This window comes from Arvicanthis niloticus, chromosome 3, assembly GCF_011762505.2.
Source record: "Arvicanthis niloticus isolate mArvNil1 chromosome 3, mArvNil1.pat.X, whole genome shotgun sequence".
NCBI lineage: Eukaryota > Metazoa > Chordata > Mammalia > Rodentia > Muridae > Arvicanthis > Arvicanthis niloticus.
Genome location: NC_047660.1, coordinates 116,044,012 through 116,061,551, shown reverse-complemented (window position 1 = coordinate 116,061,551; position 17,540 = coordinate 116,044,012). Strand labels below are relative to the sequence as shown.

The following is a 17,540-nucleotide window of genomic DNA, read 5'->3' as shown; positions in this document are numbered from 1 at the left end:
TTATTTCTTCACTTTAGGAAATTGGTATCATTGAAGCTCTGACAATTATTATGAAAGAAAATGAGAATTAATGTTTATTCTCATAGTCAGTGCTGTGGCATTTGCCTGTCATATGACAATGTAGACTTGACTTTACAGCTCTATTATTGACTGTGGTGTCTCCTTGAATGCGATTTTAAGAGTTCTTTTGAAATTGCTTTTAGATATATCTATTTTATGTGTATGGGTATTTTTTCCTGCATTCATGTATATGTGCCACACTTGGACCTTGTTCGCTTAGGAGGTCAAAAGGTGGCATCAGATAGCCTTAGAACTGCAATTGTAACTCATTGATATCTACCATGTGGGTGCTGGGAATCCTGGTCCTCTTAACTGCTCTTAACTGCTGAGCCATTTTTTTCCAGCCCTAGGGTGTTCGTTTGTTTATTTATTCATCTATCTATCTACTTATTTATTTTGTAATTAATGTCTTCAGTGTTTGTTAAGAAGGCATAGAGTTTGAGATTAAGAAATTCCATTATGTTTGCTTCTGTAGGAGTGGAACTGTTCAAGAGGGGTGTGCTCAAGGAATATGGTGTGAAGGTGTTGGGAACATCAGTTGAGTCCATTATGGCCACAGAAGACAGGCAGCTTTTCTCAGACAAGCTGAATGAGATCAACGAGAAGATTGCTCCCAGTTTTGCAGTGGAATCAGTAAGGCACTATGTTCTTGGGAGATGGGCACACAATCCTAGTCTTGGACTTCATGAAGAATGGTGTGTCATGCCTGATAATTATATCTAAAATCTTCATATTTACATGTATTTTCCTCATAGATATTTATGTCCCACAGAGACACAGTGAATTAATAAGCAGCACTCAGTGCTAAAACTGGAGAAATAGGTATTGGTATTTTACTCTGCAAAGAAAAATATAAACCCACAGGTGAACCCCCTTTGTTTGAGGCTGAAGCAGCCATGATCTCTTGAACTGAAAATAACAATGATACTGACTTCTGATAGCTAACATATTTTTGCCTTCTCTTCTTTTCTGCAACAAGTCATACATATTGAGTATAAGCCTTAATGCCCTGAAAATTGGATTTTTGGAATGAAATAAGTATTTAAGAATGAAATGAACTTGGTCAATAAGACTCATTCTAGATGGGCATACTTTTGATATACATGTGGGTTTCATTTTTCTACATTCATTTTCTGTTATACATTATGCCTATTTTTAGGATATTACCAAACACCAAAAAAACAAAACAAAACAAAACAAAACAAACAAACAAACAAAAAACACCAATCAACTAGCTGTACACCTCTTTTGCCCTGATTTTATTTTGGTTTCAGTCATATATATTTTTGAAGTGGAAAGTAGAAGCTTTAAACACAACCTTCCCATTGTAGAAATAGGCAAAGCTTTATGGATGAGTCAAGTAATTCTGTCATGACTAAAACTGGGTATATCTGTCTCAGAAAAGAATGCTACCAAATACATTCGGACTACAAAGCTGTCAATCAAGAAGAACCCCATGGGAGCTCTCCTGAATGCTTTGAGAAGCTCTTGCTGTACATTCATTCTTTCATTGCCAGATATAATTATGTCCTTGCTTCCCCATGATAAGAAACCAGCATATGGGGAAGGTGTAATTACATTCCCATTGGTGGTGTAATAATATTCCATGACAGAAAAATATAGCCACCATATGTTGTATTTGGTGAGTTAAAAAAATTTCTAGGCTAGAGAGACTGTTCTGAGAATAAATTTGAAAAATGAAATATCTTCTTTTGTGTACTACTCCTAATGCCACGTTGTTTCGTTGCCACGTTGTTTCGTTGTTTCAGGAAGAGAAAACATCTTTTTTTTTTTCCTTTAAGTGATAGACTTTCAAACTAAAGCTAAAAAAGTATCATTGTTTTATATATCTTTCATTCTAAAATAAGTGATGGTTATGTCTGCTTTTGGTCATAGTGTAGTGTTTGTTTGCTTGTTTTTTTAAAAAAAAACAACTTAAAATTCATCTGATAAAAGTGAAAAAATTACAGCCACATTTTACTTAACTTTGTCGAATGACATTCTTTTTTAGATGAAGATGAGGGGGAAATAAAATAACTTCCCTCTGTGCAAATCAACCAATTAATCTGAGTTTCTGGGATCTCATGGTGTGTGTGTGTGTGTGTGTGTGTGTGAGAGAGAGAGAGAGAGAGAGAGAGAGAGAGAGAGAGAGAGAGAGAGAGGAAGGTTGGGCTTTCAGCTTCAATATCTTTGTTTTATTCACAGATGGAAGATGCCCTGAAGGCAGCAGACACTATTGGCTACCCTGTGATGATCCGGTCTGCATATGCTCTGGGTGGGTTAGGGTCCGGCATCTGTCCCAATAAGGAGACCTTAATGGATCTTGGCACAAAGGTAAGTATTTTTCTGAGCAATGTTCTATCCTCGAATGGTTCTGATATTGAGAGGGAAAAAGCACAAATCTTCAGCTCATATGACTTTAGGCAAACTAGTGGACACTACCTGTCTGTCCGTTTTCATTTTGCCACTGACTTCATGGAGGTACACCTCATCAACCTGTATTTCGCAATCTACTCCAGCAAGTCACATTATTAAAATATGTTTTACTGGCTAAGAGAAGAGCAGAATAAAAATGTCGTGTTTTCCACATGACTTTTGAGAGAATGGTATAAGCCTCCAAGTTTAATAATATGAGGGGATTTCGCCAACACACAAGTTAAGATGCAAGGGAGGGTTGAATTCTTATAGTCTGTTTTTCTATCAAATGCACATTAACTCATCACTAAATACATTCTGAGAGATTTAACACAACTATCTTCACTAAGAAAGATGTTCTACACAAAACAGAGATAAACACACAAAACCTTGTTCCAGAGCTGTTTGTCCATATTCTGCTCCTAGAGAACCATAGCTGGCAATACTGAGACTCATTGATGATTTTCAATGAGGAAACACTGGTGTAGCTAGGACGTCTGTACAGCACGGGGATGAATTTGACATCATTGTTGTACAGCCACTTTTGGGGTGTCTTAGTTCACACAACTTATAGTTTTTAATTTTTAAAAAAATTTTTGGAAAAAAATTAAGTAAGATTTAAAATTGTTGATGTTGAAAAATTGAAAGCAGATAAACACAACTAAATAGACACAGGCACTTGTAAGTGACAGGTTTACAAGCCAACAACTTAGATTTAGTTTTTCTGCAATTGCCCATATTATAAACACAACAGGCAACATATTTAATATGAAAGGTTCCTTTTCACATTCAGGACTTTGGAGTTATTTACTTGAAGCAAAATATGTTTATGTAGTTATAAAATATATTTACTATAGCATGTTACATGTTATGAATTCTTAAAATTAACAATGTATTTAGAGACAGTAAGCATATTCTTCTCTGTATTAAATATATTTTCTCCATGAAATAAAGGATTCTGAATTACCAGTTTTTTTTTATAAAGAACATTTACAATATGAAGACAGTTTGAAGTGAAATATTTTTCAATTATTTCTACTCTGCTAAAATAATCAATGGTTGTTGAGTATTTTGCTTGTTGAAAATTCTTATTTTTTTTCTCCTTGAGATTAATTAGTCATATCATTACCTCCTAATCTATCCCTTTATTCATTTGATGTTATAATTAGAGCCACTAGCTGCTGTGTTAAGTCATTTAGGTACTTAAGTTAACTTTGGAGTAAAATTGAAGACTTGAAAGAATTTAAAAACAAGGCTAGGAGTTTAGCAGAAAGGATGCCAGGTTTTCCTGTATCTGAATTTCTATCCTAGTTTACTAAAATACAGAATTTATCCCCTTTGTCTCTGAGTCTTTTTTCTGCAAACAACCCAAATGACAAATTAAATCATTACTTGTTTGTTAACAGTAGCTCTGGAATGTCCTAACAGCTTCGAGAACCTCATTATGGGCAGGTGTGGGGACAAAGGAGTCACACTTCTAGTTGCATGTGTTGAAGCCTACAGTGATGACTGTGGTTGCAAAATACCCAGTGTTGAGATCCTTTATAGAAATTTTAAATTGACTTGTCACTGCATCATACAGCCTACTAATAATTTGAAATAAAATGAAAATTCTTTTTATCTTACTGCCATCCAAAATCAAATCTGTTATGAGACAAAGGGATATTTTTGTCTTCAGTTGTCAGTCACCACATGTCCTAAGGTCAGAGATCACCTCTTTCATATATTGAGTTTGGCATTGTGCCATATCGTGGGTACGTAGTAAATATGAAATGATAATTATACTAATTCATATCTGTCTAATCAGCCATGTATGATATACGACTCAGAGTGTTTAAGCACTTAGGCAGTGATTAACCATAATAATAGCTGCATATGATTCTTCTAATTCCCAAGTTGCATGTGCCATTTTGGCTAACTGTTTACAAGCATCATCATCTTCTTTTTCTTCCTCATCAGCACCAGCAAACTTGCATTGTGTGTGTCACTGTACAAAGCACCCTCAGCTATTTTAGAGAAAGCCCGAATCTTTAGGCTTATTTTTTCACATTTATTTGTACTTATCACATTTTCTGGTTTCACAGAAGCCTAGCTACTGAAATAATTTCATTTCCCTCTGCCTGATTGCTCAATTATTTTCTCTTTTTCCTAAATTAGTTTGATTTAATGTCATATCAGCACTTTGAATGGCAAGCCTCAATAACCCAAATCAAGCACATTCACTGCAGGATGCTATTCCTGGTCCCACTGATTTTCAGACCCCCTATGCCTTCTGGAAGGTGGGGGAAAATGGAGATGAGGTTTAAGACTTTAGTGCTGACCAGGATGTAGGTCAGAGCACTTTCCTTAATGTTCCTTTTTAAACCACAGCCTTTTCTGAAATCTTTGGTATGTCTGCCATTGATCTCCAGGCATTCGCTATGACCAACCAGATCCTGGTGGAACGGTCAGTGACAGGTTGGAAAGAAATAGAATATGAAGTTGTCCGAGATGCAGATGATAACTGTGTCACAGTCTGTAACATGGAGAATGTTGACGCCATGGGTGTTCACACAGGTAGGCAAAGAATCTTCCAGAATTATAGTCATGCCTTTGGCATGACTTGGATTGCCATAGCAGCCTATATAAGATGCTTTACCAGTCTTAGCTGGTGGGCTGATTATAGCATTTAACATTTATATATAGTATTTTATAGCACTGAAAATATCCCCACCTTTAGTTTGGAATTCACAGAATTCCTCTGCAGCACGATAGAGTTTGTAATCCTGATCTCAATGGAGGAAGGCCAGATAAACCATGCATTTGAGCCGTGACTGTGTTGAGAAGTAAAGATGGGGCTTGCAAAACCTTAAAGCACACTGATGCGTTAGTGATTGAGAAAAAAAAAATCTCCAAGGTATTTAAAATAGGTTTTTTTTAGCAAGTTAAACTAGTTGGTTCCACAGGACAAAGATGATGACTTACATTCTAAAAATGTTAAATTGAAGATGGGAGAAATTTGGAGAAAAGAATTGGGACTCTAGAATGGGATACATGGGAACACAGAAATGGAAATGTTGACACAGAGTCATTGGAAATCATTTAGTGTAGAAGAAATCATTGAAACTAGCGACACACATACCTTTTATGGGATATAGGCTTAGAGAGCAGTAAGAAGAGAGTTAAATTTTGGCTGATGGAAAACAATTCAATTTCTAGGGAAGGAGAAAGAGAATTAGTGTTGAAGCAAAGGAGATAAATAGTGGGTTATAAAGAAAATTAGGCAAAAAAGTATCAGATAGATCAATGCAAGAACATATTTTACAAAAGATCTTTCTTTGTCAACAGTATTAGTTCCTATGCAAGGTCAAGAATTAAGGTTTAGTTTGGGTTTTTAGATATTCACAAGAAAATTAGATACTCCAATTTAGTGATGGAACACGCACGGGAGGGGATTGAATGGTGGGGGGGGGGTGGTCAGGAACTTGACAGACTTTCAACATGTCTAGTGATGAAGAGATTGAGAGGTTTGTGTGTCTGGCAATGTTGGAGACAGGTTTCTTGAGGAAAGGGGAGCTAATTGTGTCTACAGGCAGAAGGTAGGGTAATAAGGATCCTGGGAGTGAAACTTCAAAGGCCCCACATTGGAGAAGAATGAGAACACAGGGAGAAAGGAGAGGATTGGACTAGTCTAACAGAAGGGGAGAATATTCTTTAGAAGGACAAACTTGATAGACAATTTGAAATGAAGGAAGAGAAGCTGAAGGGCCTGATGTGAATCTAGCAAGTGGATAATTAAGCTTTAACAGCTAGATGAATGTAGCCAAGTTTTTTTTGGGGGGGGGGTTGTGATTCTATAAGTAAACTGTCAGAATTATGCAGACAATATGAGTTTTGGAGAATACCCGATATCTCACTCATATGACTGTGAATATTAATTTTAATCCTGTCCTCAAATCTTCAGCCTACTTTATGCCTTGCATCTCGTTTTAGTCGATTGAGTCAGTCAAGCTGGCCGCTGAAATGTAACACCAAATAATGAACCCTTGTGTTGACAGGTGACTCAGTTGTGGTGGCACCGGCCCAGACGCTCTCCAATGCAGAGTTCCAGATGTTGAGACGCACGTCAATCAATGTTGTCCGCCACCTGGGCATTGTGGGAGAATGCAACATTCAGTTCGCTCTTCACCCCACTTCCATGGAATACTGTATCATTGAAGTGAACGCCAGGCTGTCCCGGAGCTCTGCCTTGGCCTCCAAGGCCACAGGGTAAGATCAGAACGATTGAACACATGTTTTAAATTTCTTTGTAAGTAGAAATGGCGAGTTGACCTCTAGTTAATTCAGAAGACCATTCTGTATGTATAAGAATTACCCCCATTTCCTGTGTGTTAGCTCCAGAACATTTAGAAAACCCCAAAGACATGGTTATTAATGAACTTGCTGCCAGGCTGAGACAAATGGTATTGTTAGGTAACTCTGTTTGCTGACTAATCATGAGCCAATCAAAGTCTGGGTGGCCAAAACAGGCTGTGAAAAATATGCTTCTTAATTGGACTTAGCAGATGCTGTTAAAGAGTAAGCATTAATCTTTAATTTTGGTTTTCAACTGCCTGTACCAGCAGCTGATAAATACTTTATTTAACTCAACACTTCAGTATAGATTATTTTGATTTTGGAAATAGACATGATAGAGCATACACATTTCTCTATCAGCTTATAACTAGCAAATTATTTTTTAAAACTTCCTGAAGAATTAACAATATAGGCTCTTTCCATGGGTACACGTTAGAACCAAATAAGTAAATTCAATGTCCATTTAACAGCGGCTAGCAAGCATAATTGGAAGGAAAGAAAATAAAACCTCTTGTTTCTATTGGTATTTTTAGCATCTGGTGTTTAAGTTGTATGGCATTTAAATGAGGAAAATATTTACTTTAGTATTTTCATGTAACCACAGAGTAGTACAAGGTTGTAGTGCTCTATACGGAAGTCAGAAGACCTGATATCTTGCTTGGTTTATCTGCAAACTTAGTGTATTTGGGAATAGCACTTACCTCCTTCCTCCTTCAGTTTCCCTGTCTACTAAGACAGGCACCTTTGCCAAATAACTCATATCCAATTCTATAGTTCTATGAATCATTTTACCAAATAAAATTATCTAAAGTGACATTCCAGAGGATGGTCGATTTTCTAGAGTGTTTTTTTCTTTTTCTTTTTTTTTTCTTTTCAAAATCCCAACGTTCAAATATTTGGAGATGGAACAAGGACTCAGAATTGCAAAGCCCATATTTCCTGGCCATGTATAATACACCAAGCTCCAGCTGTCTCTTTAGATACAAATTTGAATGCATTTTCTCAGAGATTGTTTTGCAGATTTTAATCTAAATGGACGTTAAACACAAGCAGCAGAGGTAAAATCTTATTTATCAAGAAACCTATTGATTCTGTGTTGAAAGGATGAAGGCTGGAGATTGTAGCAATACAAGATAGGGCTTAAAAGTGGATTCTCCACTGCTGCATGCTTTATCTTGAATCACACTATTTTGTAAGTAGCCAGTAAATATTTATATGGAGGAGGTATCAGGTGTGTCTTATACTTTAAAGTAGACTGATGCCAGAATTGTAAAGAAAGATTCATTCAAGTTTGGAGTTGTTTTCTGTACTTATTACTTGGATTTAAAAACTACAAACAAACAAACCAATGAAGCCAGGCTAACTCTGCCTCCTGCATTACAGCTACCCACTGGCATTCATCGCAGCAAAGATCGCTCTAGGAATCCCACTTCCAGAAATCAAGAATGTTGTATCTGGGAAGACCTCGGCCTGTTTCGAACCTAGCCTGGATTACATGGTGACCAAGATTCCTCGCTGGGATCTTGACCGTTTTCACGGAACATCCAGTCGAATTGGTAGCTCAATGAAAAGTGTAGGCGAGGTGAGTCTGGAAGTTAGTACTCTAGTCATACTATATTTGGTTTTAGTGTTCTTGCCAACTGCTTGAGAGCATTGAAAGTCAAAAGGCTGCCTGGGTGCTGTTTTTTTTTGGCTACTAGGAGTTTCGTTTCCCCCTTAGTGTTTTAACTGCTTCTTTTGAGGGTTAGTCTATGTTATTTGTTACATGATATTTTTATGGATTCAAAGTTCCATCCATATAAATACATTATATATCACAACATATGTATATATGATACATATCTATCTACCTCTATCTATCTATCTATCTATCTATCTATCTGTCTGTCTGTCTGTCTGTCTATTTATCTGTCTGTCTATCTATCTATCATTTATATATAGATGTATATATATGATATGTATCAATATTTGATTAAAATTTCATTTCATAATACATACATATAGTATAGATACTGTATATATTTATATGAGAGTATATATAGCATATGTATATATCTGAGATAAAATTTGTTTTTTAATCAAATATAGAAAATAAAACATTATAAAAGATAATGTAAGAGCTGGGAAGATCGTGGGTAAAGTGTTTGTTTCTGAGCATGACGATCTGATTTGTGTGGCCAAGACACACATAATGTCAGGAGTGATGGTGTATGTCTGCAATCCCAGCACTGGGTGGGGATAGGGTTGGGAAGAAGGTGAGAGAGTAGGGACTGTTTGATTGTTTATTCCCTGACCACCTAATTTAGCTAAATAGCAAGCTTCGGGTTCAGTAAGAGATCGTGTCTCAAAAAATAACATGGAGAAGCAGTGTAGGAAGTCATCCCAAAATCAAGCTTTGGTTCCCACGGCACATGGATCAGTAGGTGTATGTCACACAGCACATGGAACAGTAAGTGCATGCCACACAACTACATGCTTACTCATGAATTTACCACACTCGTACAAATGCCACACCCAAAAATAGTGTAATGCACAAAACCAGACAACCACTCTGAAGTTAAATACTTGATTTTAGTCCACTCATGAGAATTGCGGTTTTCATTTTCTTATACTTCACATTATCACATCTGTTTAGGAGGCAGGCAGACTCCATGAGCTCGCACGAACCTTCCAGTACAACTATTCCAAACTGAGAAAGCACAGTGGAATATTAATCTCCCTTTCACTGAACTGAAAGGTCCTGATATTTTGTTTATCCCTGCTTCCCGAAAACTCCCTTTACTTCTAATTACATTTGGGGCAGTGTAAAAAGGTTAATCTGCCTGAAATTAGTGCTATTTGAGTATGTATCTTTCACACAGTTGATACTCAATTTTATAATTTGTCATTAAAGTGAACTTGAGGCTATCTGAGGGATCTTGAAAATTTACTGAAGGCAGTATTGTAAACCATTGATATTTTAAATTGGAGCCAAAAACTGCACAGCAATTTACTGTTCTGTGGAGAGATTCAAAGGCAATGTTCATCCACCAAAATAACTGGGTAGGCTGCAAGGCCAGGTTAAATTTAGTTTTGAGTACAATTTCAGACTAAATTGTCCCATTTTTTTCTTATTAGATACAATTAACTGTAAATATTGTAAAAAGACATATAAAATTTTTCATGGAAGAATTTAACCTCCATCTAGATTCAAAATCACAACCTATGTGTATTTGTTATGATCCTTAGGGGTCTGCTAATATTAAGGCTTAGCTGTAGAAAAGCCAAGCTGTCATGGATCCTGACTGGTAGTCTTTAAATTGTCTGTTTGCCCTTATTTGTTTTGTATTCTAAAGGATATTGACATTTGAAAGGGAGGGTCCCTATGCTCTAGTCATTTGTTCCTCATTTTAATACTATTATGCTTCAGAACAGGTGCAAGCAATGTCTTCCTTACTCTAAGGAAATACAGCTACATTCACTAGCTGGTAAAAATCTAATAAATTGTTAAAGATTCATTGCATTAAAAAGCAAAGAGAAAGGGGAAGAGGGACTAGGGAACAGAAGCTCAAAATCTGCGGATACTCACGGACTCTTTTTGCAGTTGTCAAGTTTTGGGAAAAAATTACACACCTAATTGTGTTAGAGAGAAACTAAAAATATGTGAGGTTGTTCTTTCAAGAGAAGCTCTTATGTGTGTATCCCAGGTCATGGCCATTGGTCGCACCTTTGAGGAAAGTTTCCAGAAGGCTCTGAGGATGTGCCATCCATCTGTGGATGGGTTCACTCCCCGGCTCCCAATGAACAAGGAATGGCCAGCAAACCTGGATCTGAAGAAAGAGCTGTCCGAACCCTCCAGCACCCGCATCTACGCCATTGCTAAGGTAATATGGGATGAGGTAGCTGAAATGGCCTCGGAATTTGGCTGGAATGGCTGTTTGCAAACAGCCCAGGGTTTGTAAAGTGCCTTCTGACCTCTTCATGTGAGCCAGCACACATGCATGCTTGCATTCTCTGACTCTCTCTCACACACATATAAACATACCACTTTCTTATCCCTATGTTACATATAATGTCTCTCTAAATTTCATCAGACATTTTCCTAACTGAGTAATAAAAAGTATTTTTTAAAATTTAACTTGAAGCTTGGATCCAAGGGTACATTGTATTTTTAACAGATACTGACACAGCCAAAATGGGCCCTCCTTTCAGTATACACAGCACCGGTACTTTAAGAGTTTATAGTTCTGCTTTGTCCTTTCTTGTCACCTCTTAGCAAATGCTCCCTGAAAATGGATGAAATTGTATTTAGAGAGGAGATACACTGGCATCCTATAGTACATCCTACCAAAGACCCTGACATAATCCCTTTTGCTTTTTTCTGTCTTTAAACACCAGGCTACCCAAACTGTGATAGTAGGCTTTCCCATGCAATTATCTTATTGGAGGGCTTAATGTAGAACAAAAAGCCCCGCCTTTCTCATGTCCACCCCTTAGTTCCTTCTCATGTAAATAAAGTGCCATTTTAATTTCCCTTCATATTTACTGTGCTTAGAGTTTTGAAGTTTCAGCTCCTCTGATTTTATGAAAGGTGACTTGGGCATCTGGAATCTGTCTGGTCAGAAATCCCTAAATGGCTTTTTGACATTTAAGGAGGCACCAGCGTTAATCCTCCTATAGTGTCAAACCACCCTGGGTTCATAAGGCTCTCTTGGCTATTTTCTGTGTGTGTGTGCATGTGGGATGAGCTAGTAATGATGAAAATATGAATTGTATCTTTAAAGAAAAAAATCTGACTGATATAATGCCTCGGTAGCAACAGAAACGTGCACTTTATGATTTGAACTTACTGCAACTCTTACTAGCATTTAGTGACGGGCTTGCAGTGAGCTGACAAAGAACAAGGGATATTTCCTTCAGAGTTTATGATATACATTCTCCTCATTCTTATACGGTTTATGTCTAGAATAGTTAAGTCCTACCGAAGTTCTGGGAGAGACTATTATATTTGATGAATATTTTCTAGTCTTGAGTTTTAAGACTGATTGATATTTTTCAGGAGTGGTGGGGTGCAGCAACAAAGTCAGATTTTTATAGAAGACCAGTTCACTGTGTATACTGTTCTTCTCTTAGTCTTTTATTTAAGAAGCAACTGAGGACATTCACGTGTGTGGATGTGGATGTGTAAATATATAGATACATATATAGATATAATTTTCTCCCTCAGGGGAAGGGCAGTAAATGGATTTTTTCCTTATGCCTAGCAATCTCATTTTTGCCACTTGAAGCAGATGAAAAAGGATAGCATCTCACAGTTCCCAGCCAGGCTGTAAAACTCGGGCAAATCTCTCATTCTTTTCTAACAGCCTTACAAAAGATGGGGACGCAGGGCAAACGTGTGGAGGTTCATCCTGCACAGAGCACGCTGTGTACAAGCAAGAAGTGCAGGCTCGGGGATATAAATTATTGTCTGCCCGAGTGCTGGGACAGGGAACTGATTCCTGTTTGTTAGAGGTCATCATTACTGTTCATTTCCACAGCAACCAGGGACTTGGTGATTTTGACAGAGAAATAAGGACAGTGCAGAGCTGAAAGGGAGAAAGACTGGAGGGAGGGTGGGACTCCCCACCTGCTTTCATGATTCTCAGGAGAGGGCAAGGTTTTCTGAGGTCTGGCTTTTGCAGAATTCTTATTTCAAGATGACTGGGTCATCACCTCTTTTGATTTGGGGAAAATGCAGGCATTAGTTTTTATTTGGAGAACATTTCACCAGCCTAAAATGTGTTTGGGGTCATAATAGACTTCATTCCAGTGGGGGTAAGATGGTGTAGTTACAGTGTGGGAAGATGATGTCTCAGGACTGGCAGGCTTGCTTCACAATGGAAGCAGGCCTGACTGTAAGTTTTTCTTCCTCTCAGGGAAGTGGCTACCAGATTCTGGGCCCTTGTTCATTTTATATCATCAGATGTAGTTTTTATTGAATCTGAAAAAGGCATGAATAGCTTACTTTCTATGTACCTTCTATTGCTAACGTCTGGCAGCTTTTAGTCTCTTAGGGACTAAGACCAATGTAGATTCTGTAGATATGATTGTGATTTTGTGAAGAATTACATAAGAGTAATATAAATAAAGTTAAAAAATGAACATGGCTTTGAGTGTTTTCGTTAGGTGTTATTCCAGTCACGTGAACTGTGAACCATGTTAGTTATAACTCAAAGCTTACAATCATGGACTCTCCTATAGCAGAAATAAGATTTAAGAAAACTCAACTTTATGAGTTGAATATAACATCAGAGTTACTAGTTAGTTGCACTTTTCTTCTGAGTTTAAAAATATAAAGTATCATTCTAAAATAGTTTTGAAATCGATATTATATGTCTATTATTGTTCACTGGATCTATGTACATTTGTATAAATATGAATAATAACAATGTGCATGTTTTGGCCTGGAAGGTGTGGTTTGGGGGGTTATGTAGTTTGCTAGTACATCCAGCTCAGTGAATAGTTACTACTTCGTTTTTGCGATTGTTAAAGTACACTTAAGAAAATGATAGGAACTGCCAAGAGTAGGTTTATAATGTCATTAGATTCTTTTTATTTCCCAATATATAGTTTAGTAAATAGTATCCTAGCCAAATAAGGAGGAGGAGACAGGACCTGTTAAGGCTGTTGAGAGCACACATCACTCTTGTACTTTCTCTGTATGACATTTGTGGGTGCAGTTAACAGAATCCTAAGTTTATTTCAAGGAACATCAGTGATTCAGTTTAATATCTCAGGAGGTAGGTTGGCCCCAGTCTCTCTAAAGAATGCAGAAAGGAATGGCTGTTTGTTTTCAATTAAACAAGACATTTAGAAAATGGTTGCCATGGAAAGTGTTTGTTCTTCTTCCGGCAGGCCTTGGAAAACAACATGTCCCTTGATGAGATTGTGACGCTCACATCCATCGACAAGTGGTTTTTGTATAAGATGCGTGACATTTTAAACATGGATAAGACACTGAAAGGGCTTAACAGGTAAGAGGATTGCTTTGAACCACTCTATATATTTTCAGTGCAATGACTTAGTTGTCCTTTTATACAGTTGGCCAACAGTCTGCCTCAGTGAGCTAAATGATGCCAATACTGGGAAAGGAGACAACTGTCAGTGTCTCACATATTATGTTTTGAAAAACATTTATTAATATTTTGAATCATTTTATACTTTCATTGGTGATGTCAAATACTGCGATGGTTCAAACTAAGTTGTCAGTGCTCAGAATAGCTGGAGTACATTTATCAATATTCACTGGTTTACATATTGTTAACAAAAATTCAACAAATAGCATTCTGATTTTATGTACGTTTTCTTTTTCAGTTTTGAACCCTAGTTCTGCTTTTAATATTAACCTACAAATTGCTGCACATCGACAGGGAATTTATTCTCCTTGTATTCTACTGATTTTATCAACATGGAGACTTTTAGTTCAGCATATAAATGAACCATCCTCATATGTCTGTTAATAACCTCTTTATCTCTAATTTACATTTTAATTTTTTTCATGGACAATTATTTATAAATTTCATTTTATATTTAGAATGTCAGATATTTAAAATGTATCCTTTTAATTTTTGTTTGAAGACTGCCTATTGGGTCGTCTCTGGCTTAGACAGGTTTTACACATACATCATTGAGAAGAGTAGTATCTATTACCAAATTAAGATGTAAGGTGCTTCTTAGCTTCTCTCCCTAATATACTGAAATGCACTTATGTTGGAAAAAAATCTTGTCTCTAAGCCTAGGGATATATTTAGAGAAAGGAGGTTTTGGTAGTATACGGTATTTTCAAATGACTTGGGGAAATGCAGACAATTTAATTACATAAAATGTTGAGGATAATGGGAGATCTGGAAGGGGGTTTTATCCATGTTAAATTCTTGATTTTGTACACAGGGATTTTGCAAAACAAGGATGAGACTGGTCACCCTTGCCTGTAGCTATCCTTTTAAGAGCTTGTGTAAAATGAACAGTAGTCAGCAAGTAAGACAGAGATGAAACCTATACATTTGTCTAAGGGTTTTGCTGACTTAGGGTTTCTTTTCTTGGTTTATGAGACCAGCGAAACTTCCATGTTGAATTATATATATAGTCTGTTCCACTGCTCAGTTTTAGGCAACAGATTTCAAAGGTTTATGAAAGCACTCCAGTGAAACCACACGGGGGCGCTAGAAACGCGCAGTGCGTCAAACAACCCTAGAATGAAGAAAAGCAGATGCTCTTGTGATCGAAGTGTGCGTTTGCTATACGTTATAATTTGCGGGCACGGGGGTTGGAGAGCACCTTCGTGTTTTAATTGAATAGTTCTTGTTGCAGCTAGAAGTCACATTAAGATTACAACTTAGCAGGAAAAAAAGCACATTTTGGTAGAAAAAAAGGAAAGGTCTTTGGAGGAACACCCCTTGCTGTAGGCGACTTAAAGTATCTCTACTGATTCTGTTGCATGTGCTTGATGCTAATTTGACACTTTTACTTTCCATTTTCTTATATAAGCATACTCATAATTAAATATTCTTTTATTTGTTCATAATGATCTGTATAAAGCTACCTCAGAGCTTGTAATAATTTTAAAGGTTCAAAAGCATTATCTAGCCTGTGTAAATAGTTTTGATGCTTATTATGGCATGAAATCCGAACACCTGTAGTGAGACTCAAATGTCACTAATCCTAAATTTTGTATTATCTGAGAGATACTGTATGTATTGTTCAATCTCTTTCGGAGGTTCACTGATTTAAGCACATAGCGATGTGCCTGTTGTAAATGTTACATAAATAAGGAGAGTGTTTGGTCACTGTCTTGACCCTTCTATGGCTTATAAGGGTCTGAGAGCAAAAGGATATAAAAGTTGACTGATTCTAAGTACTTGAGACTCAAGTTTCCTGGTCCAGTTTTGATCATTCTTACCTTTATCCCGGGCCACAGGATCTTTTACGTCTTTAGAAACTTCTAAATGTCCAGAAAGATTTAGTTTAGAATTATGCGTAATTCCCAAAATAATAGAAACCCCTTATCATCAGTTGACATCAAGGAGTAGACTTTGTTGCCAGTTTGGATAAGGGTTGAAAAGACCAGTTTTTTTTGTTTTTTTTTTTTTTGTTTTTGTTTTTTTTTTTTTTGTTTTTTTTTACATTCACATTTGTTTATGGTTTACATCGCTCTAAATCCTTAATGGCTCCTGTGTTGGAAAATCTGACTTTGGATGTCGGCCCAGGAGGTAATTATTTATTTGATGTATGTTCACAGGACTCCAAATTTTTCCTGCCACTGCATATCTCTGGCGCCCATGTGCTTAAATCCTTTTGCAACTTTCGCATAGATTTCTGGGGGGGGGGGGGGATTACACCAAGGGATCGGATCCAGCCATCATAGGTGTGATCATTTGATGTGAAAATGTGTTGTGACCATCAAATTTGAGTGTCTCCCTTTCAAAACTCAGTTCTGATCACTGTTTCACCAACCCACGAGCACAGAAATGGTGACATATATGACACTTTGATGACAATATCCATTTTTACTAATTTAGGGGATAGCCGTTATTTAGGCAGCTTCAGAAAAATTTCCTCCTTTCCATTTGTGTTTACTGACTTTCATGTTGTCTTTAATTATTTATCGCTGATGAAGAACATGTTAGGCAGTTCATCGAATTTACAAATGGTACACTGTCATTAATCAATGCAAGGTAACACCACTGACGTGAAAGCCTAAACAAATCTTTGTTTAGGCTCCGAGAGAGAAGTTTCTCGTTACTGAAGGTGATGTGTTGTCATACAGGATGAGTGCGTGTGCGTGTGCGTGTGCGTGTGCGTGTGTGTGTGCGCGTGCGCATTGGAATTGGAATTTAGAGGTCTAGTACTTACAAAATTACCTATTAACTGCATAAAACAGATTATTACACATTGATAGAGGGTAAGGAGTTTGAGAAGTTAAGACTGTTTAAGTTCTAGAGGAATTAAATGTGCACACGTACAGACACGAGTATGTTTATAGTTTACAGGTGTGTTAGATACCATCTAGAGGAACTAAGACTACATGTAATAAACGCCTCCACCAGAGTTACATCTGCCACTAGAGGCACACTAGCTTTTAATTCCATATAGCAGGGCCTATGATAATCATTTTCATTGTGTTAGCAATGGCCCGACAAAAATGGGCTCAAAGATCCGTTAGCCGGGATGATATTGCTGTAATGAAATATAAATAGGTTCACTTGGGAACAGGAAATACCTTGGGACCTTGTGTCCCAAACATTTTATATATAGCATCAAATTGAGTGGAAAATTTTTCAACTGAAAGGCAATCATAATATTTAAAGAAATATAAACAGGTCAGAAAAATTATGAGCGCCTCAGTATCCTCTGTCGGCTGCTCAGAAATTGTGTGTTTTCAAACACTATTCTTTCGGACTCATTCGCTGTTTCTAATATACCACTTCAGGGATGTTGTTACACCCGTATAATTTAGAGAGATTTACATAAAATACCTGGCCACAACAAACTGCACGAGGCCTCTCAGTTTTCCTTCAAGTGAGTGTTTTAAAGAAGAAACAGCCTGTCTGTGTTACGTTAGCAGATGGAAGTTTTCCCACCAGTTATGGCGATTGCCATTTTCCTGGAACAGCCTATTTTGCCCCCCTGACTTTCACATCACACGATACTACTTACGTTAGTCATGTTGGAGATAACTGTTTAAATGAATTTGTTTTTCACCATTTTAG

General features: G+C 37.1%; 1 protein-coding gene across 2 annotated transcripts in view; it reads left to right on the top strand.

Annotated features, from left to right (window-relative positions):
- Cps1 (carbamoyl-phosphate synthase 1) overlaps nt 1-17,540 on the top strand; it is a 116,402-nt gene that overhangs the window by 50,464 nt on the left and 48,398 nt on the right. For both annotated transcript variants that reach the window (XM_076931724.1, XM_034498207.2), the window contains 7 exons: nt 536-693; nt 2,266-2,394; nt 4,887-5,031; nt 6,513-6,723; nt 8,194-8,392; nt 10,497-10,673; nt 13,687-13,805. In XM_076931724.1, coding sequence (XP_076787839.1) covers nt 536-693; nt 2,266-2,394; nt 4,887-5,031; nt 6,513-6,723; nt 8,194-8,392; nt 10,497-10,673; nt 13,687-13,805 — 1,138 coding nt within the window. The remainder of the gene's footprint in view (nt 1-535; nt 694-2,265; nt 2,395-4,886; nt 5,032-6,512; nt 6,724-8,193; nt 8,393-10,496; nt 10,674-13,686; nt 13,806-17,540) is intronic.